The sequence below is a fragment of the Pleurodeles waltl genome, chromosome 9 (genome assembly GCF_031143425.1).
Source record: "Pleurodeles waltl isolate 20211129_DDA chromosome 9, aPleWal1.hap1.20221129, whole genome shotgun sequence".
NCBI classification, from domain to species: Eukaryota; Metazoa; Chordata; class Amphibia; order Caudata; family Salamandridae; genus Pleurodeles; species Pleurodeles waltl.
Window position 1 is genome coordinate 1181021029 of NC_090448.1, and position 26006 is coordinate 1181047034.

A 26006-nucleotide genomic window follows, 5' to 3' on the forward strand; every position below is an offset into this window, starting at 1 on the left:
TCTGCCTCCTGGGGCTGGTACATGCCTTGCGTCCCTGTGTGAGGATGTGGCGGTGGGCTGTCCCGCTCTTCCTCCTGGGCAGGTACATGCCTTGCCTCCCTGTGTGAGGATGTGGCGGTGGACTGCCCCACTCTGCCTCCTGGGGCTGGTACATGCCCTGCCTCCCTGTGTGAGGATGTGGTGGTGGGCTGTCAGCTCTGCCTCCTGGGGCTGGTACATGTCCTGTGTGAGGATGTGGCGGTGGGCTGCCCGCTCTGCCTCCTGGGGCTGGTACATGCCCTGTGTGAGGGTGTGACTTGGCGGTGGGCTGCCCCGCTCTGCCTCCTGGGCTGGTACATGCCCTGCCTCCCTGTGTAAGGATGTGGCATTGGGCTGCCCGCTCTGCCTCCTGGGGCTGGTACATGCCTTGCGTCCCTGTGTGAAGATGTGGCGGTGGACTTGCCCGCTCTACCTCCTGGGCTGGTACGTGCCCTGCCTCCCTGTGTGAGGATGTGGCAGTGGGCTGCCTGCTCTGCCTCCTGGGGCTGGTACATGTCATGTGTGAGGATGTGGCGGTGGGGTTCCCGCTCTGCCTCCTGGGGCTGGTACATGCCCTGTGTCCCTGTGTGAGGATGTGACGTGGCGGTGGGCTGCCCCGCTCTGCCTCCTGGGCTGGTACATGCCCTGCCTCCCTGTGTAAGGATGTGGCGTTGGGCTGCCCGCTCTGCCTCCTGGGGCTGGTACATGCCTTGCGTCCCTGTGTGAAGATGTGGCGGTGGACTTGCCCGCTCTACCTCCTGGGGCTGGTACATGCCCTGCTCCCCAGTGTGAGGAAGTGGCGGTGGGCTGCCCGCTCTGTCTCCTGGGGCTGGTACATGCCCTGCACCCCAGTGTGAGGATGTGGCGGTGGGCTGCCCGCTCTGCCTCCTGGGCTGGTACGTGCCCTGCCTCCCTGTGTGAGGATGTGGTGGTGGGCTGCCCGCTCTGCCTCCCTGTCAGGATGTGGCAGAGGGCTGCCTGCTCTGCCTCCTGGGCTGGTACGTGCCCTGCCTCCCTGTGTGAGGATGTGGTGGTGGGCTGCCCGCTCTGCCTCCTGGGGCTGGTACATGCCCTGCACCCCAGTGTGAGGATGTGGCGGTGGGCTGCCCACTCTGCCTCTTGGGCTGGTACGTGCCCTGCACCCCAGTGTGAGGATGTGGCGGTGGGCTGCCTGCTCTGCCTCCTGGGCTGGTACATGCCCTGCCTCCCTGTGTAAGGATGTGGCGTTGGGCTGCCCGCTCTGCCTCCTGGGGCTGGTACATGCCTTGCGTCCCTGTGTGAAGATGTGGCGGTGGACTTGCCCGCTCTACCTCCTGGGGCTGGTACATGCCCTGCTCCCCAGTGTGAGGAAGTGGCGGTGGGCTGCCCGCTCTGTCTCCTGGGGCTGGTACATGCCCTGCACCCCAGTGTGAGGATGTGGTGGTGGGCTGCCCGCTCTGCCTCCCTGTGTCAGGATGTGGCGGAGGGCTGCCTGCTCTGCCTCCTGGGCTGGTACGTGCCCTGCCTCCCTGTGTGAGGATGTGGCGGTGGGCTGCCCGCTCTGCCTCCTGGGGCTGGTACATGCCCTGCACCCCAGTGTGAGGATGTGGCGGCGGGCTGCCCACTCTGCCTCTTGGGCTGGTACGTGCCCTGCACCCCAGTGTGAGGATGTGGCGGTGGGCTGCCTGCTCTGCCTCCTGGGCTGGTACGTGCCCTGCCTCCCTGTGTGAGGATGTGGCGGTGGGCTGCCCGCTCTGCCTTCTGGGGCTGGTACATGCCCTGCACCCCAGTGTGAGGATGTGGCGGCGGGCTGCCCACTCTGCCTCTTGGGCTGGTACGTGCCCTGCACCCCAGTGTGAGGATGTGGCGGTGGGCTGCCTGCTCTGCCTCCTGGGCTGGTACGTGCCCTGCCTCCCTGTGTGAGGATGTGGCGGTGGGCTGCCTGCTCTGCCTTCTGGGGCTGGTACATGCCCTGCACCCCAGTGTGAGGATGTGGCGGTGGGCTGCCCACTCTGCCTCTTGGGCTGGTACGTGCCCTGCACCCCAGTGTGAGGATGTGGCGGTGGGCTGCCTGCTCTGCCTCCTGGGCTGGTACATGCCCTGCCTCCGTGTAAGGATGTGGCGTTGGGCTGCCCGCTCTGCCTCCTGGGGCTGGTACATGCCTTGCGTCCCTGTGTGAAGATGTGGCGGTGGACTTGCCCGCTCTACCTCCTGGGGCTGGTACATGCCCTGCTCCCCAGTGTGAGGAAGTGGCGGTGGGCTGCCCGCTCTGTCTCCTGGGGCTGGTACATGCCCTGCACCCCAGTGTGAGGATGTGGCGGTGGGCTGCCCGCTCTGCCTCCTGGGCTGGTACGTGCCCTGCCTCCCTGTGTGAGGATGTGGTGGTGGGCTGCCCGCTCTGCCTCCCTGTGTCAGGATGTGGCGGAGGGCTGCCTGCTCTGCCTCCTGGGCTGGTACGTGCCCTGCCTCCCTGTGTGAGGATGTGGCGGTGGGCTGCCCGCTCTGCCTCCTGGGGCTGGTACGTGCCCTGCACCCCAGTGTGAGGATGTGGCGGTGGGCTGCCTGCTCTGCCTCCTGGGCTGGTACGTGCCCTGCCTCCCTGTGTGAGGATGTGGCGGTGGGCTGCCCGCTCTGCCTCCTGGGGCTGGTACATGCCCTGCACCCCAGTGTGAGGATGTGGCGGTGGGCTGCCCACTCTGCCTCCTGGGCTGGTACGTGCCCTGCCTCCCTGTGTGAGGATGTGGCGGTGGGCTGCCCGCTCTGCCTCCTGGGCTGGTACGTGCCCTGCCTCCCTGTGTGAGGATGTGGCGGTAGGCTGCCCGCTCTGCCTCCTGGGGCTGGTACATGCCCTGCACCCCAGTGCAGGCCTTCTGGCCATGCTGTGGAGGAGACAAATGGGGTTGGGATGCGAAAGGGATTTGGGGCTGAAGGAAAACCCAAGAGCTATCCTACAATAGCCTGCTGACTCCTGCGTGTGCAGGAGGCTGGAGGGGCTGTGAGTGGAGCAGAGCCACACTCCCACCAGCCAGGCTTACATCTGGTCTAACAAGGCTTCAGCTCTCCAGATCAGAGTAGTGCAGGGCTCTTCAAACTGGGGAGGGAGGGGGGTAGACTCACTTGATCCCAGAAGGGGCGCCAGGCTCTGTCCAAAAGAAGCATTATGCAGATAGCAGTGCTTTGTTTCAAGCAGAAAAAAGGATTGCAGTATTAAAAAGGTAACAGAACTTAACTGACATGTTTAAACATTGCCAACTTAATAGAATAATTGTGAAAAATTCTGAGGGGGGGTCCAGTGATGTTTTTTCCCCATGGGGGGGAGGGGTACAGCATTAAAACGTTGAATACCACTGGAGCAGTGTATGGTTGATCCGCTTGAATAAACAGAACACCCACAGTTCTCACCCCGAGTGCTGCATCTATGTACATGGTGACTATTTCACCCGCTTTAGAGGATTCTGCTGATCAGAGGGGTCTCTGTGGGAGGGACGTGGCTGCCTGGTGTCATCAAAGGCGCCTACCTAGCGCTTACAAACAGGACATTTTCAAGCACTGATAGTGATGCAAAACGTCTGGCATGGAGGTGGCGAGGTCTTGAAAGGTGCGGTGTGCATCATACCTGCGGAGGGCAGGGTGTAAAGGCCTCGATTCCCTGCTGGTCCGTCCTTGGCCCGTTACCAGCCATGACGTTTGAGGGAAGGGGGAGGTGGGGAGTTCACTTTTTAAGCGCAGCTCTGTAATCCGTGTTGCGTTTCTTGCGCTGGGATGCCCGAGGGTAGCCACGCGCTCTATAAATGTTCAGAAGATAAGATCTGATAACTTATTTCTTTTTTCGACTTTCAGACTGCAATCACCTGCTTGTCCACAGTGCTGTCCATCGACTTCAAGCCCTCGGAGCTGGAGGTGGGAGTGGTAACCGTGGAAAACCCCAAATTCAGGTGTGTCCCGTTCGCAGATGGTCATAGTGATTGTTGGGGACCGGTGTGGTTCTTCTCAGCAGCTGTGAATCTCTGGTACTTTGGCGATTCCAGGGCACGTCCACTGAGCGTGCACCGGTTGTCTCTGGTGGGCCCATTGTACCTGTGTCAGTCCACTTACCAGCATACCTGTCTGTCTCTGCATAAACAGCTCCTTTTAAGGTCGAGCCTACTAGACAGTGCATGCACTGTCTGTCACAAGACATAGAGGGGCTTGGGGCACAGTTACTGGTGTGCTTTCCCTGTCACTCTCATTAGCCGCCTCCGTATTCGTCCCTAGTTCATTAATCTTGTGGTTGTCCCTCCCATGGAGCATAGTCTCTTTACCATCTATCTTGATTGTCTGGCTTCCCTGCTCCCATTGCATGCTTTTCAAGCACTACTTTCTTTTGGTTAAAGCATTCCATGGTAGTGTGTGGGTTCTGCTCACATACGTGGTGCATGCGGCTACAAAATGATACGATTGCGTCATCTGAGCACCCTTCTCCCTTTTTTTGGCCATGCTGCACAGCGTCTGGGGATACTGCACAGCAAGGCTAAAAAAACATTGGCAAAGCTAATAGACCCCAAAGATTAAATCTGTTGGCTTTGTGGCTTTGCTAGCCTCTTACAGTTGCCTGTCACTGTGGGGTGATCCTTCTCTGACCATTCCTCCGACCACCTGTACCCATGACTTTCACACACTCTGCTTGTACCTGTTGTCGCTTCTTTGCATGCAGCCGCTGTACCGGTGTCTGCATGTGGCTGTTTAACCCCTCAGTAGTCCTCTACATTTGCAGGTAGATCTGGTATTACTGTGGCAGTCCATTCTGTGCACAAATGTGTGATCCAGTTGTGTGTTACTAGTCTCCATACATTCCTCCGTCCACTGCCCTTGCGTGGTACTGTGTGCCCCTCATGTGCCTGTGCTTTTCTCAGCTTGCTATGGTGACCTCTGTGCGGTAGTCCAGTGGATATATGCTTTCCTCCCCTGCCGCTTCCACTTTTGCAATTATGGTGACCCCTATGGAAATGATGCTTTATAGGTTTACAGTCTTCCCAGTCGTGTGCAGGGTCCACTCCTTAGCCATAGATGTGCTGCATTGTGAACCACGAGGTTGGAGCCTCTGGGACACACAAATATCAGATTTGAACCTGTTGTGACATACGCCACATGTGGCTGCGTAAAAAACCTCACGCGATACTCTGAAGTCTGCCCCGGATTCCACAGTACTGTGCTGTTCATAAAATCCATGTGTTCACCAATGTGTGATTTGTGGTTGCCCAGGTATGTGCAGTTTGGGGAGCATGGAGCCCGCATTGTCACCAGTGTGCAGTTGAGGGCTCTTTCAGGCTGCACGCTGTGAGTAGGTACATGTTTCCATGAGGGTCACCAATGTCTAATGTATATTTTTCCTGGGTTGTAAAGTGTGTGGCTGTAAGTAAACCCGTGACATTCAGAATGTGCGGTTTGTAGCTTTGCTGACGTGTGCTGATCGAGGTTGTATCTTAAGACCCCATGAGATGCACTACAGTCCTATATGAAGCCCTTTCATGCATGTGCGAGTTGAGGCAGCGTAAAATCCATGAGCTTATCAATATACTGTATCGAGCTCTTCTGGCCTGCGCAGCCAGGGGCAGTATTGAAAATCTTAGGAGGTTCACCAAAGGCAGCTTTGAAGATGCCCTGGTTGGGCACTGCGGGCTGTGTTTAAACCGTGGTCGTAAGGGTCTACGTAAACTGATGGGATTAACGGGCGCAGGCTGGAGGATGTGCTGAGGCCAGTGTCTGTGTTGTGCAGCGGGTGGACCTCTATATACCTGTAGGATTGCACAATGTCCTCTCTATAGATGCTCATAGTTCCGCAGTGTGAGGCTCTTGATACCCCTGACATTCAGAGAAGTTTGCTGCAAAGTGAGAGGCTCCAGAAACCAGAGCCTTGGGGCCTGTTTGAGACTTTGACGGATGGGGTTACTCCTTCACAATCGTGATGGATGTTCCATCCGTGTTACGATCCCATTGTATTCTATGGAAATAGTAATACAGTGGGCGGGATATCAGTCACGTTTGTGACTGAGTAACCTGTCGGCCAAACTCTAGATCAGGCCCCTACTGTTTTGCTTTGGCGCTCTTAGTTGTGCAGAGCTGGCCCTATAAACCCGTAGGATTCAGAATGCCCTTTTTGTAGATGTCCAGAGTTGCACAGCACATGCCTCTGTGTACCACAGAATTCAGCAGGGTTTGCTGTAATGCCCTCCTGGGTTGTGAAATCAGAGACTTTATATACCCCTGGAATCCATTGGTTTACTTTAGAGCTCTTCCAGGGTGCGCTGCGCACATATAAGATTCACAAAAAAACGGATGCACAGTTCCAGTGAGGGTGATTCATCTCTACCCAATCGGGGAGGAATCAATAGGTCCCTGAGTGTTCAAGATTGGGAACAAGAGCTTCACTCGCCATTCAGTGACATGCTTCATCGTCAGGCTTTGCTCCTCGTCAGGCCGGCACTGCAATGCCTGACTGGGCCCCTCAAGGGGGCTCTTTGCTGGAGGTCTTTTAGAAATCTTTGCTGGTAGTGAATGTAGTAATGTGGGATTGGTGGAGTATTCCCAGCCTGACGAGGGACAAAGCCCGATGATGAAGCATGTCCCCGAATTGGTGATTGCCAATGTTATTTCACAGCTCTCCCAGGCTGCACATTTCAAGATCCTATAAGCCTTTTGTATTCTCCAATCTTTGCTTTGAATCTCACTCAGGTTGCACATTGCAAGCCTCTATAAACCCCAGGGATTCAACAGTGTTTGCTTTAAATCTCTCCTGGGTTGAGCATTGCAGGGTCTCCATAAACCTCAGGGATTCACCAGTGTTTGCTTTGAACTTCTCCCAGGTTGCGTAGTACTAGGCTCTCAACCCGTAGGATTCACCAGTCTTTACTTTGAAGCTCTCCCAGTTACACATTGCGAGGATCTATAAACCACAGGGATTTACTAATGTTGCTTTGAGGGTTTCGTGGGGTGTGCATTTCAATCCTTACAAACCAAGTGATTCCCCAATCTTAGCTTTGAAGTTCTCCCAGGTTGTGTAGTGTAAGGCTCTATAAACTCCAGGGTTTTACCAGTGTGTGGTTTGACGCTCTCCCAAGTTATGCATTCCAAGGCTTTCTATACCCATAGGATTCATCAATGTTTGCTTTGAAGAGCTCTCCTGGGTTGAACAGCCTCCGGGCCAATAAACCCCAGGGATTTACCAGTGCTTGCTTTGAAGCTTTCCCAGATTGCAGTGCGAGGGTCTCTATAACCTTAAGATTCACCATTGTTTGCTTTGAAGCTTTACCAGTTTGTGCATCACAATGATTTATAAACCTCAAGTACCCACTGGTGTTTGCTTTGAAGCTGCCCGGGTTGCAATTTGTGAGATCTATAGACACTAGGTAGTCACCAGTGTTTGCTTTCAAGGTTTCTTGGGTTGTGCTTTGAAAGGCTTTCTATAAGATTCACCACTGTTTGCGTTGAAGGTCTCCCGGGTTGCAGATTGTAACATCTATAGATCCTAGGTATTCACCAGTGTTTGCTTTGAAGGTCTCCCAGGTTGTACATTGCAAGGCTCTCTATAGGATTCACCAGTGTTTGCTTTGAAGGTATCCTAGGATGTGCATCTCAAGTCTCTCAATAGGATTCACCAGTGTTTGCTTTGAAGGTCTCCCAGGTTGTTGATTTCAAGCCTCTCTGTACAATTCAACAGAGTTTGCTTTGAAGGTCTCAGGTTGTGCATTGCAAGGATCTATATAGGATTCAACAGTGTTTGCTTTGAAGATCTCCCAGGTTGTGCATTGCAAGGCTCTCTGTAGGATTCACCAGTGTTTGCTTTGAAGGTCTCAGGTTGTGCATTGCAAGGCTTCTCTATAGGATTCAACAGTGTTTGCTTTGAAGGTCTCCCAGGTTGTTGATTTCAAGCCTCTGTACAATTCAACAGAGTTTGATTTGAAGGTCTCAGGTTGTGCATTGCAAGGTTCTCTGTAGGATTCACCAGTGTTTGCTTTGAAGGTCTCCCAGGTTGTGCATTGCAAGGCTCTCTGTAGGATTCACCAGTGTTTGCTTTAATGGCCTCCCAGGTTGTGCTTTGCAAGCCTCTCTATAGGATTCACCAGTGTTTGCTTTGAAGGTCTCCCAGGTTCCACAGACTCTATAAACCTGTGGGGTTCACCGATGTCTGTTTTAGAACTTTCCCTGATTGCGCAGTGCTAGTCTCTATAAATATATGATTTTACTGTGTCCTCTGCCTAGCTGTGATTTCACTGTGTCTTTTGCCTAGGTGTTCAGAATTGCGCAACGCAAGGCTCTATAAATACTTTGGATTTATCCATGTTCCTTTTGTTCCTTCCAGGATCCTCACAGAAGCAGAGATCGACGTGCACTTGGTAGCTCTTGCTGAGCGGGACTAGACTCCAGTTTTCTTTCCTTTTCTCTGTACCCAATACCGGACGCCCCTTGCTGCATTTTGTTTTACTCTCTAGAAATAAACTGGTTTTGGAAAAATTTGTTGCACCTGCAGTCCTTTATTGGCACATAGTGGCACAAGACGATCGGATGGCTCCTTTGGAGAGGTGGGTTGTGGTGGGTGGAGTATTGAGTGGTACCACTGCAGAGGCAGATTGTGGTGTGTGGAGCATTGCATGGTACAACTGCAGAGGCAGATTATGGTGTGTGGAGGAACGGATGCTACAGCTGGAGAGGAAGAATGTAGTGTGTGGGGGAATGGATGGTACCACCGCAGAGGTACATTGTAGTGTGTGAAGGAATGGAAGGCACCACTGTAGAGGTAGATTGTAGTGTTGAGTATTGAATGGTACCACTGCAGAGGCAGATTGTGGTGTGTAGAGGAAAGGATGGTACAGCTGGAGAGGTATATTGTAATGTGTGGGGGAGGGAACAGTACCACTGCAGAGGCAGATAGGAATGGATAGTACCACTGAAGAGGCAGGTTGTGGTGTTTGGAGGCATGGATGGTACCGCTGGGGAGATATGGTGGTACGTATGGACAAACTGATGGTGCTGCTGAGAGAGAGTGGTACATGTGGAGGAATGGCTACTACCACTAGAGAGCGGTACGTGTGAAGGAACGGATGGTACCTCTGGGGAGAGATAGTGGTACGTGTGGAGGAACAGACGGTACCGCTGGAAAGAGGTAGTGGTACTCGTGGAACGGACGGTACCCCTGGAGAGAGATGGTGGTACATGTGGAGGAACAGACGGTACTGCTGAAGATTCATGGTGGTAAGTGTGGAGGAAAGGATGGTACCGCTGGAGATTGATGGTGGTATGAGTGGAGGAACGGACTGTACTGCTGAGGGATGGTGGTACGCATGGGCAAATGAACGGTACTGCTGAGAGAGAGTGGTACGCGTGGAGCAACGGATGGCACTGCTGAAGATTGGTGGTATGCATGGAGGAACAGACTACTGCTGAGAGGGATGGTGATACGTGTGGAAAAATGAATGGTACTGCTGAGAGAGTGGTATGCGTGGAGGAATGGATGCTACCGCTGGAGAGAGATGGGGGTATGTGTGGCGGAACAGACGGTACTGCTGGAGAGATGGTACCACTCTGGATTGATGGTGGTACGTGTGGAGAAACGGGCGGTACTGTTGGAGATAGTGCGTGGAGGAACGGATGGTACTGCCAGAAAGAGGTAGTGGTATGTGTGGAGGGACGAGCAGTATCGCTGGAGAGAGATGGTGGTACACGTGGAGGAACAGATGGTACTGCTGGAGATTGATGGTATGCGTGGAGGAACGAATGGTACTGCTGGAGGTTGATGGTGGTACGCGTGGAGGAACAGATGCTACTGCTGGAGACTGATGGTGGTACGTGTGGAGGGACGGATTGTACCGGTGGAGATGGTGGCATGCATGGAGGAAGAGATGGTACCGCAGGAGATTGAGGATGGTATGCGTAGAGGAATGGACTGTACCGGTGGAGAGATGGTGCATGCATGGAGGAAGAGATGGTACCGCTGGAAATTGTTGGTGGTACGTGTGGAGGAACGGATAGTACAGCTGGTGAGATGGTGGTACGCGTGGAGGAACGGATGGTACCGGTGGAGAGATGGTGCATGCATGGAGGAAGAGATGGTACTGCTGGAGACTGATGGTGGTATGCGTGGAGGAGCGGATGGTACTGCTGGAGATTGATGGTGGTACGCGTGGAGGAAGAGATGGTGCTGCTGGAGACTGATGGTGGTACGCGTGGAGGAACGGATGGTGCCAGTGGAGAGATGGTGCTACGCGTGGAGGAACGGATGGTACCGGTGGAGATATGGTGCATGCATGGAGGAAGAGATGGTACCGCTGGAGATTGATTGTGGTACGTGTGGAGGAACGGACAGTACTGCTGTAGACAGATGGTGCATGGAAGAATGGATGGTACTGCTGGAGAGAGGTAGAGGTATGTGTGGAGGAACGGGCAGTGCCGCTGGAGAGAGATGGTGGTACATGTGGAGTAATGGCTGGTACCGCTGGCGTGAGATGGTATGCGTGGAGGAACGGACAGTACTGGTTGAGAGATGGTGGCATGCATGGAGGAAGAGATGGTACAGCTGGAGATTGATGGTGGTATACGTGGAGGAACGGATGATGCCGCTGGCGAGAGATGGTGGTACCTGTGGAGGTACTGCTGGGACTCCAGAGTATACCTGGTGGGCTCTACTCCTACGTTGATGAAGCACCTTGGAGTCTGGACCTTGTACTTTGTGTTGGGAGTTGGACCGGTTCAGGTGAGTGTTTATTTATAACCTGCTGATGCTGCAGCAGTAAGTTGTGCAGGAAAATCAGGTTGGGAAAAGTGTCTCAAACTTTGAGCTGGGTGTCTGCCAACAGAGTGAACACCTAATGCAGAGGGCACCTTAGGCAATAGCCTTGGTGTGTTCTTGCACCTGTGGAGGGTCAAATACTTCACTGGTCTCAGTCCTTCACTGGTCTCAATGTGCCTCTTGTGGAAATGGTGCAAATGCAGGTGTGAAGGGGATGTTGGCTTGAGAGCTACTTTGAGTGTTTGTGATGGGGAAGGGTACCGCCATCAGAGCTGGCTCTTGGACTGTCCAGTTTGTGGTACAGATGTGGACATGTGAGTCCTGAAGGGGCACTGCAGTCAGAGCTAGCTCTTGGACTGTGCAGTTTATGGGACACCCGAGTCCTGAAAAGGCAGTGTGGTCAGTGCTGGCTCTTGGACTCTCCAATTTGAGGGACAGAGAAGGACACAAGTCCCATAGAGGGAGCTGTGGCCAGTGCTAGCTCTTGGACTGTCCAGTTTCTGGGGCCGGGGGGCACTGAATCCTAAAGGGGGGCTTTGGTCAGTGCTGGCTCTTGGACTGCCCAGTCTGTGGGACAGAGGACACCTGAATCTGGTCTGTGGTCAGTGCTGGCTCTTGGACTCTCCAGTTTGTGGGACATAGGAACACTGGAGTCCTGAATGGGTGCTGTGGTCAGTACTGGCTCTTTGACTGTCCAGTTTGTGGGACAGAGGAGGACCCTGAGTCCCATAGGGGGAGCCTCGGCCAGTGTTAGCTCTTGGACTGTCCAGTGTGTGGGACAGAGGGACACCTGAATCCCAAAGGGGGGCTGTGGTCAGTGCTGGCTCTTGGTCTGCCCAGTCTGTGGGACAGAGGGGCACCTGAATCCTGAAAGGGGTCTGTGGTCAGTGCTTGGGTCTTGGACTGTCCAGTTTCTGGGACAGAGGGACACCTGTATCCAGTAGGGTGGCCGTGGTCAGTGCTGCTCTTGGACTGCCCAGTTTCTGGGACATAGGGACACTGGAGTCCTGAATGGGTGCTGTGGTCAGTACTGGCCCTTTGGCTGTCCAGTTTGTGGGACAAAGGAGACCCCGAGTCCCATAGGGGGAGCTGCGGCCAGTGCTAGTTCTTGGACTGTCCAGTGTGTGGGACAGACGGGGGTCACCTGAGTCCTGCAGGGGTGCTGTGGTCAGGGCTGGCTCTGGGTCTGTGCAGTTTTTGTCAACAGCAGGAGAGCCAAAGGTGTGCCCAACCCAGTTTTTTTGTAGGGATTCAGTACCTTGTTCTTTAGGGTGAGTGTCTTGTAAGAGTGCAGTTTGACACTTTCATTTTAATAAGGGTGAGAACTCTGTTTCTTGGAGGGATTACAAAGGATATAATAGCAAATTGCTCATCATACTGAAGGTCTACAAATAGACACATTTCCTGTAGGTAAGGCATTTAGAGGTATCATTATTACAAAAGAAAATGAGTTACATATATGTACATAAAGGATACGTTCAAATGTTGCTGAAATAAAGATATGAAATGAGAAGAGAAAAGGGGGAGAAAGGGAATGCAAAATGAGGGGATTGAAATAAATGAAGAGAAAAGGGGAATGAAAGTAAGAGGAAGTGCCGAGACTCTCCAATGCTGAAAGAGAGAAGATGACAAAAAGCCAAACAACGTTAGCCATAAATATAGAGCATAGGGTGAAAAACTGAGATGGAGAAGGGAGGGGTGGAGCATGAACAAAGATACTGAACCGAGACAGACCGTGGAAAAATGAGAAAGTTACAAGAGATGTAGCGGAGGAACTAACACTAGAACACAATAAAAACTGTAGGGAATAATACAAACCATGAAATTTAAATTTGAGGAAGAGTTACCGACATGGACATAACACTCTGCACGTTAGGGGGAGACAGACAAGAAGACTAACAAAGAACATTGTGGTCCAACTCAAGCAGAATATTCCATGGCCCTGTGAAGGAATGAAAGGGATATGAATAGTTGACCAACATGTCACTTAACCAACATGTCACTTAACCAATATGTCAATAATAAGAGAAATTCAAGTTTTGACAGGGTCCGTTCCTCTCCGTTGAGTGTGAATAAAGTGTCTCAAGTCATCAGGATGCTCAAAAGTTGTTGTTTTGTCTTTCATAAGTAACCTTAAAGAGGCATATCTCGCTTCCATGGAACATAAAGCTGGTTGTAAGTCCAGAAATTATTTTTGTTGAATAGTTCTTGCTCTGGGAATGTCCTGACTGAAGAAGAGCAGGTGACCGGACCATAATATTTGCTTGCTTCGCTTAAAAGCAGAGAGAACTTGTGTAAGTTCAGAATATAATAAGAAATAGGTGATGATTCCTCTTGGTTTGATTGAACTTGACGAGGATGAATATAAAGGACATGATGCAATGGGCTCTCTGGATATTACGAACAGTTTGTCTGCAAACTGACGATCTTGGGAATGTTGTCCTTCAGGAAGGAGAAGTCCGAACCCTCTGGAATGCCATAAATTCACAAGATGTTTTGCCTATTTTGGTTTTCTAAGTTCTCCAACTGCTTCTTAAATGTGATGACCTCCTAAGATAAGGGAGGCCATTGTAGCCAAAACATCTTGTGCGTCACTAACTCGCTGTTCAACTTCGGTGAGTTTGGAGTCGAAGTGTGACAGTTTATCTTCGATTCTCTGGAGAGACGGATTAGTTTCCACAAAAAATGGTTCCGTATTCTTTAATTGTTTTTTAGCTCCTCCATAATGTCTTCCATTGTTAGAGGTAATGGTGACTTTGTGGGAGAAGCCAGATCTTTATTAGTGCGTTTGTTGACATTCCCAGAAGTTTTCTTGCAAGGAGTATTGAGGGGGGCAGGAGAGGCGAAAGGCCTTTAAGAGGAGGAAGCTAAGGCATACACTATAGTTGAAGTATGAAAGGAATGTATTGTTTCCACAAATCATTGAAAACCACAACTGTGAAAACACAGAGGAGGCGGGAAATGAATGAATGGTGAAGGCAGTTTACAATAATTATATTCTCCTGAGCAAAACGATACATCTGTTGTGCAGGTGTCAGGAAGAATTCTCAGCCCTCACGTCAACACTGAAGCAAGAGTTTAGAAAGGTCCACCAAGGATTGCAGGGAGGGCTTTAATGTATTCCCTGTTATTAAGTAAAGAAATGTTCGATGGCATCTGTCGCTGTAGATACGCATGTTTTGCAATAGCTCGCCATCTGGTGTTGGGCCGGAGTGTTACAAGTTGTTTTTCTTCGAAGAAGTCTTTCGAGTCACGGGACCGAGTGACTCCTCCTTTTGTCTCCATTGCGCATGGGCGTCGACTCCATCTTCGATTGTTTTTTTTCCGCCATCGGGTTCGGACGTGTTCCTGTCGCTCCGAGTTTCGGAACGGAAAGATAGCTAATTTCGGAAGATTTTCGTCGGTATTGTTGCGTTCGGGATCGCCGTAGTTAGATTCAACACCGCATCGAAGATCGAAGAGCTCCGGTGCCCTTCGGGGTAGTTTTTCGATCCCCCGTCGGGGCCTGGTCGGCCCGACCGCGTGCTGAAGAACGCCGATGGAACGGACCCCGTTCCGTTTCTGCCCCAAATGCCACAATAAATACCCCTATACAGACCAACACTTGGTCTGTAACCTGTGCCTGTCACCTGAACACAGTGAAGACACCTGCGAGGCCTGTTGTGCGTTCCGGTCCCGAAAAACACTCCGAGACCGTCGAGCCAGAAGACTTCAGATTGCGTCCGCGCCGACAGCCCACCGAGAGTTCGAGGAACAAGAAGAGGAAGGTACCTTCTCGATCCAAGACTCCGACTCCGAAGGATTCGACGATACACAAACCGTGAGTAAGACGTCGAAAACCACTCAGAGGAAGATTTACAAGGCCCAGGGGACGCCACTGCCACCAGGCCATGGCTCCACCCATAAATTCGGTGACCGACCGTCGGCACCGAAAAAGGCCCAAACAGTGCCGAGATCGTCCGACTCCGGTCGAGACACCGGCACGCAGCCTTCTCGGGACCGAGAAAGTGCTGGAGACAAGCCTCGACACCGAGATGCCGGTGTAGACACGGCTCGACGCCGAGACAGCGGCCCCGAAGAAGATCGGCGCCGACAGGTTTCGGCCCTGAAAATGAAAAAAGTCACCTCGGAGCCGAAAAAGGACGCAGACAGGGTTTCGGTCCCGAAACAAACTGCAACCGACCCAGCTTCAGGCTCTTATACAGAAGAGCACTCGCTAACCTCCCAAATGCAAAAGCATAGGTTTGAGGAAGAGCTACAATCAACTGATGTGGACCATACGCAAAAGCGTATTTTCATACAGCAGGGGACAGGAAAAATAAGCACCCTTCCCCCTATTAGAAGAAAGAGAAGGTTGGAGTTCCAAACTGAACAGACACCACAACCAAAAGTGGTGAAAAGTTACCCCACCACCCTCTCCTCCGCCCGTGATTAACGTCTCACCAGCACAAACTCCATCACATTCCCCAGCTCACACCACCATAAGCCAGGGTGACCAAGATCAAGACGCATGGGACCTATACGACGCCCCAGTGTCAGATAACAGTCCGGAGGCATACCCTACGAAGCCATCTCCACCAGAGGACAGCACCGCGTATTCTCAAGTGGTGGCTAGAGCAGCACAATTTCACAATGTAAGCCTCCACTCAGAACAGGTCGAGGATGACTTTTTATTCAACACACTCTCCTCCACCCACAGCTCATACCAAAGCCTGCCTATGCTCCCTGGTATGCTCCGGCACGCAAAAGAAATCTTTAAGGAGCCGGTCAAAAGTAGGGCAATCACACCAAGGGTGGAAAAAAAGTATAAGGCGCCTCCTACAGACCCGGTTTTCATCACTACACAGCTGCCACCAGACTCTGTCGTTGTAGGAGCAGCTAGGAAAAGTGCCAACTCCCACACATCTGGAGATGCACCACCCCCAGATAAAGAAAGCTGCAAGTTCGATGCAGCTGGTAAGAGAGTCGCAGCACAAGCTGCAAACCAGTGGCGCATCGCGAACTCCCAGGCACTACTTGCGCGCTATGAAAGAGCCCATTGGGACGAGATGCAACATCTCATTGAACATCTGCCCAAGGACTTACAAAATAGGGCAAAACAAGTGGTTGAGGAGGGACAGACCATTTCCAGCAACCAGATCCGCTCCTCCATGGACGCTGCAGATACAGCTGCACGGACAATTAATACATCTGTAACTATCAGAAGGCATGCATGGCTCCGAACGTCTGGATTTAAACCAGAGATTCAACAAGCAGTTCTCAATATGCCTTTTAACGAAAAAGAACTGTTCGGTCCAGAAGTGGACACAGCGATTGAGAAACTCAAAAAAGATACGGACACTGCCAAAGCCATGGGCGCACTCTACTCCCCGCAGAGCAGAGGGAATTACAGCACATTCCGTAAAACACCCTTTAGAGGGGGGTTTCGGGGTCAGAGCACACAAGCCAGCACCTCACAAGCAACACCGTCCAGTTACCAGGGACAGTATAGAGGAGGTTTTCGGGGACAATATAGAGGAGGGCAATTCCCTAGGAATAGAGGAAGATTTCAGAGCCCCAAAACCCCTACTACTAAACAGTGACTCACATGTCACTCACCCCCTCCACACAACACCAGTGGGGGGAAGAATAAGTCATTATTACAAAGCATGGGAGGAAATCACTACAGACACTTGGGTTCTAGCAATTATCCAACATGGTTATTGCATAGAATTTCTACAATTCCCTCCAAACATACCACCAAAAGCACAAAATTTGACAAAACATCATTCCAATCTCCTGGAGATAGAAGTGCAGGCACTATTGCAAAAGAATGCAATCGAATTAGTGCCAAACACACAAATAAACACAGGAGTTTACTCACTGTACTTTCTGATACCAAAGAAGGACAAAACGCTGAGACCAATCCTAGACCTCAGAGTAGTGAACACTTTCATCAAATCAGACCACTTTCACATGGTCACACTACAAGAAGTATTGCCATTGCTAAAACTACACGACTACATTGCAACTTTAGACCTCAAGGATGCTTATTTCTATATACCAATACACCCATCGCACAGGAAATACCTAAGGTTTGTATTCAAGGGAATACATTACCAATTCAAGGTACTGCCTTTCGGATTAACAACTGCACCAAGAGTCTTTACCAAATGTCTAGCGGTGGTCGCTGCACACATAAGAAGGCAGCAAATACATGTGTTCCCATATCTAGACGACTGGCTAATCAAGGCCCATTTGTTAATAGAGTGCTCAAATCACACATCATATCATACAAACCCTCTTCAAACTAGGGTTCACCGTCAATTTCACAAAATCCAAAATTCTGCCGCGCAAGGTACAACAATACCTGGGAGCCATAATAGACACATCAAAAGGAGTAGCCACTCCAAGTCCACAAAGAATTCAAAATTTCAACACCATCATACAACGCATGTATCCAACACAAAGGATACAAGCAAAGATGATACTACAACTCCTAGGCATGATGTCTTCATGCATAGCCATTGTCCCAAACGCAAGACTGCACACGAGGCCCTTACAACAGTGCCTAGCATCACAATCGTCACAAGCACAGGGTCACCTTCTAGATCTGGTGTTAATAGACCGCCAAACTTACCTCTCGCTTCTGTGGTGGAACAACATAAATTTAAACAAAGGGCGGCCTTTCCAAGACCCAGTGCCACAATACGTAATAACAACAGATGCTTCCATGACAGGGTGGGGAGCACACCTCGATCAACTCAGCATACAAGGACAATGGAACGTACATCAAACAAAACTGCATATAAATCACCTAGAACTTCTAGCAGTTTTTCAAGCACTAAAAGCTTTCCAACCAATAATAGTTCACAAATACATTCTCGTCAAAACAGACAACATGACAACAATGTATTATCTAAACAAGCAAGGGGGGACGCACTCCACGCAGTTAAGCCTGCTAGCACAAAAGATTTGGCGTTGGGCAATTCACAACCAAATTCGCCTAATAGCACAATTTATACCAGGGATCCAAAATCAACTCGCAGACAATCTCTCTCGAGATCACCAACAGGTCCACGAATGGGAAATTCACCCCCAAATTCTGAACACTTATTTCAAACTCTGGGGAACACCTCAGATAGACTTGTTTGCGACAAAGGAGAACGCAAAATGCCAAAACTTTGCATCCAGATACCCACACAAACAGTCCCAAGGCAATGCCCTATGGATGAACTGGTCAGGGATATTTGCTTACGCTTTTCCTCCTCTCCCTCTCCTTCCTTACCTGGTAAACAAACTCAGTCAAAACAAACTCAAACTCATATTAATAGCACCAACTTGGGCAAGGCAACCCTGGTACACAACGCTACTAGACCTATCAGTAGTACCCTGCATCAAATTGCCCAACAGGCCAGATCTGTTGACACAGCACAACCAAAAGATCAGACACCCAGATCCAGCATCGCTGAATCTAGCAATCTGGCTCCTGAAATCCTAGAATTCGGGCACTTACAACTTACCCAAGAATGTATGGAAGTCATAAAACAAGCCAGAAGGCCATCCACCAGGCACTGCTATGCAAGTAAATGGAAGAGGTTTGTTTGCTACTGCCATATTAATCAAATACAACCATTACACACAACTCCAGAACATGTAGTGGGTTACTTGCTTCACTTACAAAAATCTAACCTGGCTTTCTCTTCCATTAAAATACACCTTGCAGCAATATCTGCATACCTGCAGACTACCTATTCAACTTCCCTATATAAAATACCAGTCATTAAAGCATTCATGGAGGGCCTTAGGAGAATTATACCACCAAGAACACCACCTGTTCCTTCATGGAACCTAAATGTTGTCCTAACTAGACTTATGGGTCCACCTTTTGAACCCATGCACTCCTGCGACATACAGTTCCTAACCTGGAAGGTGGCATTTCTCATCGCCATTACTTCCCTAAGAAGAGTAAGCGAGATTCAGGCGTTTACAATACAGGAACCTTTTATACAACTACACAAGAATAAGGTCGTCCTAAGGACCAATCCTAAATTTTTGCCAAAGGTTATTTCACCGTTCCATCTAAATCAAACAGTGGAACTTCCAGTGTTCTTTCCACAGCCAGATACCGTAGCTGAAAGGGCACTACATACATTAGATGTCAAAAGAGCATTGATGTATTACATTGACAGAACAAAAAACATCAGAAAGACTAAACAACTATTTATTGCATTTCAAAAACCTCATGCAGGAAACCCAATATCAAAACAAGGTATAGCCAGATGGATAGTTAAATGCATCCAAATCTGCTACCTTAAAGCTAAACGACAGCTGCCCATTACACCAAGGGCACACTCAACCAGAAAGAAAGGTGCTACCATGGCCTTTCTAGGAAACATCCCAATGCAAGAAATATGTAAGGCAGCCACATGGTCTACGCCTCACACATTCACCAAGCACTACTGGGTAGACATGTTATCCGCACAACAAGCCACAGTAGGTCAAGCCGTATTAAGAACATTATTTCAGACTACTTCCACTCCTACAGGCTGAACCACCGCTTTTGGGGAGATAACTGCTTACTAGTCTATGCACAGCATGTGTATCTACAGCGACAGATGCCATCGAACTGAAAATGTCACTTACCCAGTGTACATCTGTTCGTGGCATCAGTCGCAGTAGATTCGCATGTGCCCACCCGCCTCCCCGGGAGCCTGTAGCAGTTTGGAAGTTACCTTCAACTATTTATATATGTATCATCTCAACCTTAAATACGTGCATACTTAGTCACTCCATTGCATGGGCACTATTACTACAATTCAACTCCTACCTCACCCTCTGCGGGGAAAAACAATCGAAGATGGAGTCGACGCCCATGCGCAATGGAGACAAAAGGAGGAGTCACTCGGTCCCGTGACTCGAAAGACTTCTTCGAAGAAAAACAACTTGTAACACTCCGGCCCAACACCAGATGGCGAGCTATTGCAAAACATGCGAATCTACTGCGACTGATGCCACGAACAGATGTAGACTGGGTAAGTGACATTTTCATTACCTCCTGCCAGGAAAACTGAATCGTTGCGGTGAAGCGCACTTCCAGACCATGTTAGCGGTAACTAAAATGGCGACCAGCGGACGCGAGGAAAAGCAAGCAGCAACCAATTAAGGGTGAAGGAGGTGAAAATAAATGTCGTAAAACTCACCCTGCTGCTCAGTCGCTCCTGCAGCCTGCTCTGGATGTTAAAAGCCTCAGACAAGGGGCGTATCTATTGTCCCTCCGGTGAAGAAGTCTGAGGGAGCCGCAAGGATCAGGCGGCCATCTTGTGCTGCTCCTGTGCACATGCTCTGTCCCACTGCTGTTTATTAGAGTGTAAATCACATCTTGTGATGGTTAATCTATGTGTAATAGATGGGTGGAAAATGAAATGTTAGACTTCCCAAGGTGAGCCTAGAGGTAGATGGGTGTTACAGGCTCACAGCACTGATTACACCAGGATTACAGGCTCACACTGCAAAGGTTAGTGTTACAGGCTCACAGTACAGGTTATACCAGTGTTACAGGCTCACGGCACAGCTTACACCAGTGTTACAGGTGCAAACAGCACGGGTTACACCAGTGTTACAGGTGCAAACAGCACGGGTTACACCAGTGTTACAGGTGCAAACAGCACGGGTTACACCAGTGTTACAGGTGCAAACAGCACGGGTTACACCAGGTTTGCCGGCTCACACTGCACAGGTTCCACCAGGGTTACAGGTTCACAGTACAGGGTACACCTGTGTCACTGGCTCACGGCACAGGTTACACCAGGATTACAGGCTCACACTGCAAAGGTTACAGTGTTACAGGCTCACAGTACAGGTTACACCAGTGTTACAGACGCAAAAAGCACGGGTTACACCAGGTTTACAGGCACAAAAGGCACTGGTTACACCAGGTTTACAGGCTCACACTGCACAGGGTACACCAGCTCTACAGGCTAACAGTACAGGGTACACCAGTGTCACTGGCTCACGGCACAGGTTACACCAGAATTCCTGGCGCACAGGTTACACACGTGTCACTGGCTCACGGCACAGGTTACACACGTGTCACTGGCTCACAGCACAGGTTACACACGTGTCACTGGCTCACGGCACAGGTTACACACGTGTCACTGACTCACGGCACAGGTTACACACGTGTCACTGACTCACGGCACAGGTTACACACGTGTCACTGACTCACGGCACAGGTTACACACGTGTCACTGGCTCACGGCACAGGTTACACACGTGTCACTGGCTCACGGCACAGGGTACACACGTGTCACTGGCTCACGGCACAGGGTACATGTAAAGAAATGGCTCCCTGTTGCAAGTACCCCCCACTTTTTGCCTGATACTGATGCTGACTTGACTAAGAAATGTGCTGGGACCCTGCTAACCAGGCCCCAGCACCAGTGTTCTTTCACCTAAAATGTACCATTGATTCCACAATTGCCACACCCTGGCCTCCAGATAAGTCCCTTGTAACTGGTACCAAGGGCCCTGATGCCAGGGAAGGTCTCTAAGGGCTGCAGCATGTATTATGCCACCCTAGAGACCCCTCACTCAGCACAGACACACTGCTTACCAGCTTGTGTGTGCTAGTGAGAACAAACTGAGTAAGTCGACATGGCACTCCCCTCAGGGTGCCATGCCAGCCTCTCACTGCCTATGCAGTATAGGTAAGACACCCCTCTAGCAGGCCTTACTAAGGCAGGGTGCACTATACCATAGGTGAGGGCACCAGTGCATGAGCACTGTGCCCCTACAGTGTCTAAGCCAAACCTTAGACATTGTAAGTGCAGGGTAGCCATAAGAGTATATGGTCTGGGAGTCTGTCAAACACGAACTCCACAGCACCATAATGGCTACACTGAAAACTGGGAAGTTTGGTATCAAACTTCTCAGCACAATAAATGCACACTGATGCCAGTGTACATTTTATTGTAAAATACACCACAGAGGGCACCTTAGAGGTGCCCCCTGAAACTTAACCGACTATCTGTGTAGGCTGACTGGTTCCAGCAGCCTGCCACACTAGAGACATGTTGCTGGCCCCATGGGGAGAGTGCCTTTGTCACTCTGAGGCCAGTAACAAAGCCTGCACTGGGTGGAGATGCTAACACCTCCCCCAGGCAGGAGCTGTGACACCTGGCGGTGAGCCTCAAAGGCTCACCCCTTTGTCACAGCACCGCAGGACACTCCAGCTAGTGGAGTTGCCCGCCCCCTCCGGCCCCGGCCCCCACTTTTGGCGGCAAGGCCGGAGAAAATAATGAGAATAACAAGGAGGAGTCACTGGCCAGTCAGGACAGCCCCTAAGGTGTCCTGAGCTGAGGTGACTCTAACTTTTAGAAATCCTCCATCTTGCAGATGGAGGATTCCCCCAATAGGATTAGGGATGTGACCCCCTCCCCTTGGGAGGAGGCACAAAGAGGGTGTACCCACCCTCAGGGCTAGTAGCCATTGGCTACTAACCCCCCAGACCTAAACACGCCCTTAAATTTAGTATTTAAGGGCTTCCCTGAACCTAAAGATTTAGATTCCTGCAACTACAAGAAGAAGGATTGCCTAGCTGAAAACCCCTGCAGAGGAAGACCAGAAGACAACAACTGCCTTGGCTCCAGAAACTCACCGGCCTGTCTCCTGCCTTCCAAAGAACTCTGCTCCAGTGACGCCTTCCAAAGGGACCAGCGACCTCTGCATCCTCTGAGGACTGCCCTGCTTCGACGACGACAAGAAACTCCTGAGGACAGCGGACCTGCTCCAAAAAGACTGCAACTTTATCCAAAGGAGCAGCTTTAAAGAACCCTGCAATCTCCCCGCAAGAAGCGTTAGACTTGCAACACTGCACCCGGTGACCCCGACTCGGCTGGTGGAGAACCAACACCTCAGGGAGGACCCCCGGACTACTCTACGACTGTGAGTACCAAAACCTGTCCCCCCTGAGCCCCCACAGCGCCGCCTGCAGAGGGAATCCCGAGGCTTCCCCTGACCGCGACTCTCTGAAACCTAAGTCCCGACGCCTGGAAAAGACCCTGCACCCGCAGCCCCCAGGACCTGAAGGACCGGACTTTCACTGCAGAAGTGACCCCCAGGAGTCCCTCTCCCTTGCCCAAGTGGAGGTTTCCCCGAGGAAGCCCCCCCTTGCCTGCCTGCAGCGCTGAAGAGATCCCTTGATCTCTCATTGACTTCCATTGCGAACCCGACGCTTGTTCTAACACTGCACCCGGCCGCCCCCGCGCCGCTGAGGGTGAAATTTCTGTGTGGGCTTGTGTCCCCCCCGGTGCCCTACAAAACCCCCCTGGTCTGCCCTCCGAAGACGCGGGTACTTACCTGCTGGCAGACTGGAACCGGGGCACCCCCTTCTCTCCATTGAAGCCTATGCGTTTTGGGCACCACTTTGAACTCTGCACCTGACCGGCCCTGAGCTGCTGGTGTGGTAACTTTGGGGTTGCTCTGAACCCCCAACGGTGGGCTACCTTGGACCAAGAACTGAACCCTGTAAGTGTCTTACTTACCTGGTAAAACTAACAAAAACTTACCTCCCCCAGGAACTGTGAAAATTGCACTGTGTCCACTTTTAAAATAGCTATTTGTGAATAACTTGAAAAGTATACATGCAATTGAAATGATTCAAAGTTCCTAATGTACTTACCTGCAATACCTTTCAAACAAGATATTACATGTTAAATTTGAACCTGTGGTTCTTAAAATAAACTAAGAAAAGATATTTTTCTATACAAAACCTATTAGCTGGATTTGTCTCTGAGTGTGTGTACCTCATTTATTGTCTATGTGTATGTACAACAAATGCTTAACACTACTCCTTGGATAAGCCTACTGCTCGACCACACTACCACAAAATAGAGCATTAGTATTATCTCTTTTTACCACTATTTTACCTCTAAGGGGAACCCTTGGACTCTGTGCATGCTATTCCTTACTTTGAAATAGCACATACAGAGCCAACTTCCTACATTGGTGGATCAGCGGTGGGGTACAAGACTTTGCATTTGCTGGACTACTCAGCCAATACCTGATCACACGACAAATTCCAAAATTGTCATTAGAAATTGATTTTTGCAATTTGAAAAGTTTTCTAAATTCTTTAAAGTCCTGCTAGGTCCTTGTGTTAGTCCCTGTTAGCATTTCTTTTAGAGTTTAAAAGTTTCTAAAAGTTTGAATTAGATTCTAGAACCAGTTTAGTTTCTTAAAAAGTATTCCAACTTTTAGAAGCATAATGTCTAGCACAGATGTGAATGTGGTGGAACTCGACACCACACCTTACCTCCATCTCCAGATGAGAGAGCTAAGGTCACTCTGTAACATAAGAAAAATAACAATGGGCTCCAGACCTACCAAAGCACAGCTCCAGGAGCTGTTGGCAGAGTATGATAGCCAACCCCTCTGTGGATAACACAGAGGAAGATGATAGGACTGGTGGAGGGGATTCTTCCTCCAGTTCACTATCTAGGGAGAACAGGGCTTCTCAAGCCCTGACTCCAAAAATAATAGTCAGAGATGCTGGCTCCCTCACAGGAGGGTCCAACCTCTCTGAAATCACTGAGGATAACTCCAGTGAAGAGGACATCCAGTTAGCCAGGATGGCCAAAAGATTGGCTTTGGAAAAACAGATCCTAGCCATAGAAAGGGAAAGACAAGAGATGGGCCTAGGACCCATCAATGGTGGCAGCAACATAAATAGGGTCAGAGATTCTCCTGACATGTTGAAAATCCCCAAAGGGATTGTAACTAAATATGAAGATGGTGATGACATCACCAAATGGTTCACAGCTTTTGAGAGGGCTTGTGAAACCAGAAAAGTGAACAAATCTCACTGGGGTGCTCTCCTTTGGGAAATGTTCACAGGAAAGTGTAGGGATAGACTCCTCACACTCTCTAAAAAAGATGCAGAATCTTATGACCTCATGAAGGGTACCCTGATTGAGGGCTTTGGATTCTCCACTGAGGAGTATAGAAATAGATTCAGGGGGGCTCAAAAATCCTCGAGCCAGACCTGGGTTGATTATGTTGACTACTCAGTGAAAACACTGGATGGTTGGGTTACTGGAAATGAAGTGTATGACTATGTTGGGCTTTATAATTTGTTTATGAAAGAACACATTTTAAGTAACTGCTTCAATGAAAAGTTGCATCAGTATCTGGTAGACCTAGGTCCAATTTCTCCCCAAGAATTGGGAAAGAAGGCAGACCACTGGGTCAAGACTAGGGTAACCAAAACTTCCACTGGGGGTGACCAAAAGAAAGGGGTTACAAAGCCTCCCCAGGAGAAAGTGGGTGACACTAGAAACAAAGAAAAAGAGTCCCCTGTAGGCCCCCAAAAGCCAGACCAGGTGGGTGGGCCCAGAGACACAACCCAAAACAAAGGTGGGTACCAGGGTAAGAGCTGGGATGCCACTAAGGCATGGTGCCATAACTGTAAACAGACAGGGCACCACACCAAGGACACTTCTTGTCCCAAAAACAAACCCCCTAGCAAAATCCCAGGGGTAACCAGTGTAGCCATTGGAGATGACGACTCAGATGAGGAGGTCTTCATAGCCTTCAACTGGAAAAAGGGCCCAACAGGTGAGTTGGAGATTCCAGAGGGAAGTAGACACTTCCACCACCTACAGGTGAATGGAATCCCAGCCACTGCCCTGAGAGACACTTGTGCCAGTCACACTATTGTGCATGACAGGCTGGTGTTCTCAAACCAGTACATCCCAGGTGAGATGGCCAGAGTAAGAGTTAGCCCAGACAGGGTCACTGATAGGCCTGTGGCTTTTGTGCCCATAGAAGTGGGTGGGACTTTTAGCTGGAGAAGGGTGGTAGTCAGTACAGACCTCCCCCTTGATTGTCTCCTTGGAAATGACTACCCAGAGGTTAGTCAGAGCCCAAGAGAGGAACTGGTCCAGTGCCAGTCCTCTCCCAAGGATTCTGGAGTGCCTACCTCTGCAGTAAATGCAAGTAGGCCCCAGAAGAAAAAGAAAAGGAAACAGAGTAGGAAAGGTGGACAACCTTTAGCCAAGGTTCCAGCCAGCCAAGGAGATTCTGCTCCAGTAGGGGAGAACCCCAAAAGTGGCTCTGATAAAGTCCAACCTGACCCACAAGAAGTCCTGGCTAGTCAGGCAACTGTTAAGCCTGAGTGGGTGGCTCCTCAGCTAACAGAAGAAAGAGTGGAAGAAGGGTGTTTACTACAAGATGTGGTAACCCCCCACTCCAATACAGCAGACAGGCA

At 50.4% G+C, this 26006-nt stretch overlaps 1 protein-coding gene across 1 annotated transcript in view; it reads left to right on the top strand.

Moving 5' to 3' along the window:
• Positions 1-8487, top strand: part of PSMA6 (proteasome 20S subunit alpha 6) — a 74207-nt gene extending 65720 nt beyond the window's left edge. The window contains exons 6-7 of the mRNA XM_069209119.1: positions 3838-3932; positions 8336-8487. Of these exons, the coding sequence (XP_069065220.1) occupies positions 3838-3932; positions 8336-8393 (153 nt within the window). The 3' untranslated portion in view covers positions 8394-8487. The remainder of the gene's footprint in view (positions 1-3837; positions 3933-8335) is intronic.
• The last annotated feature ends 17519 nt before the right edge of the window (positions 8488-26006 follow it).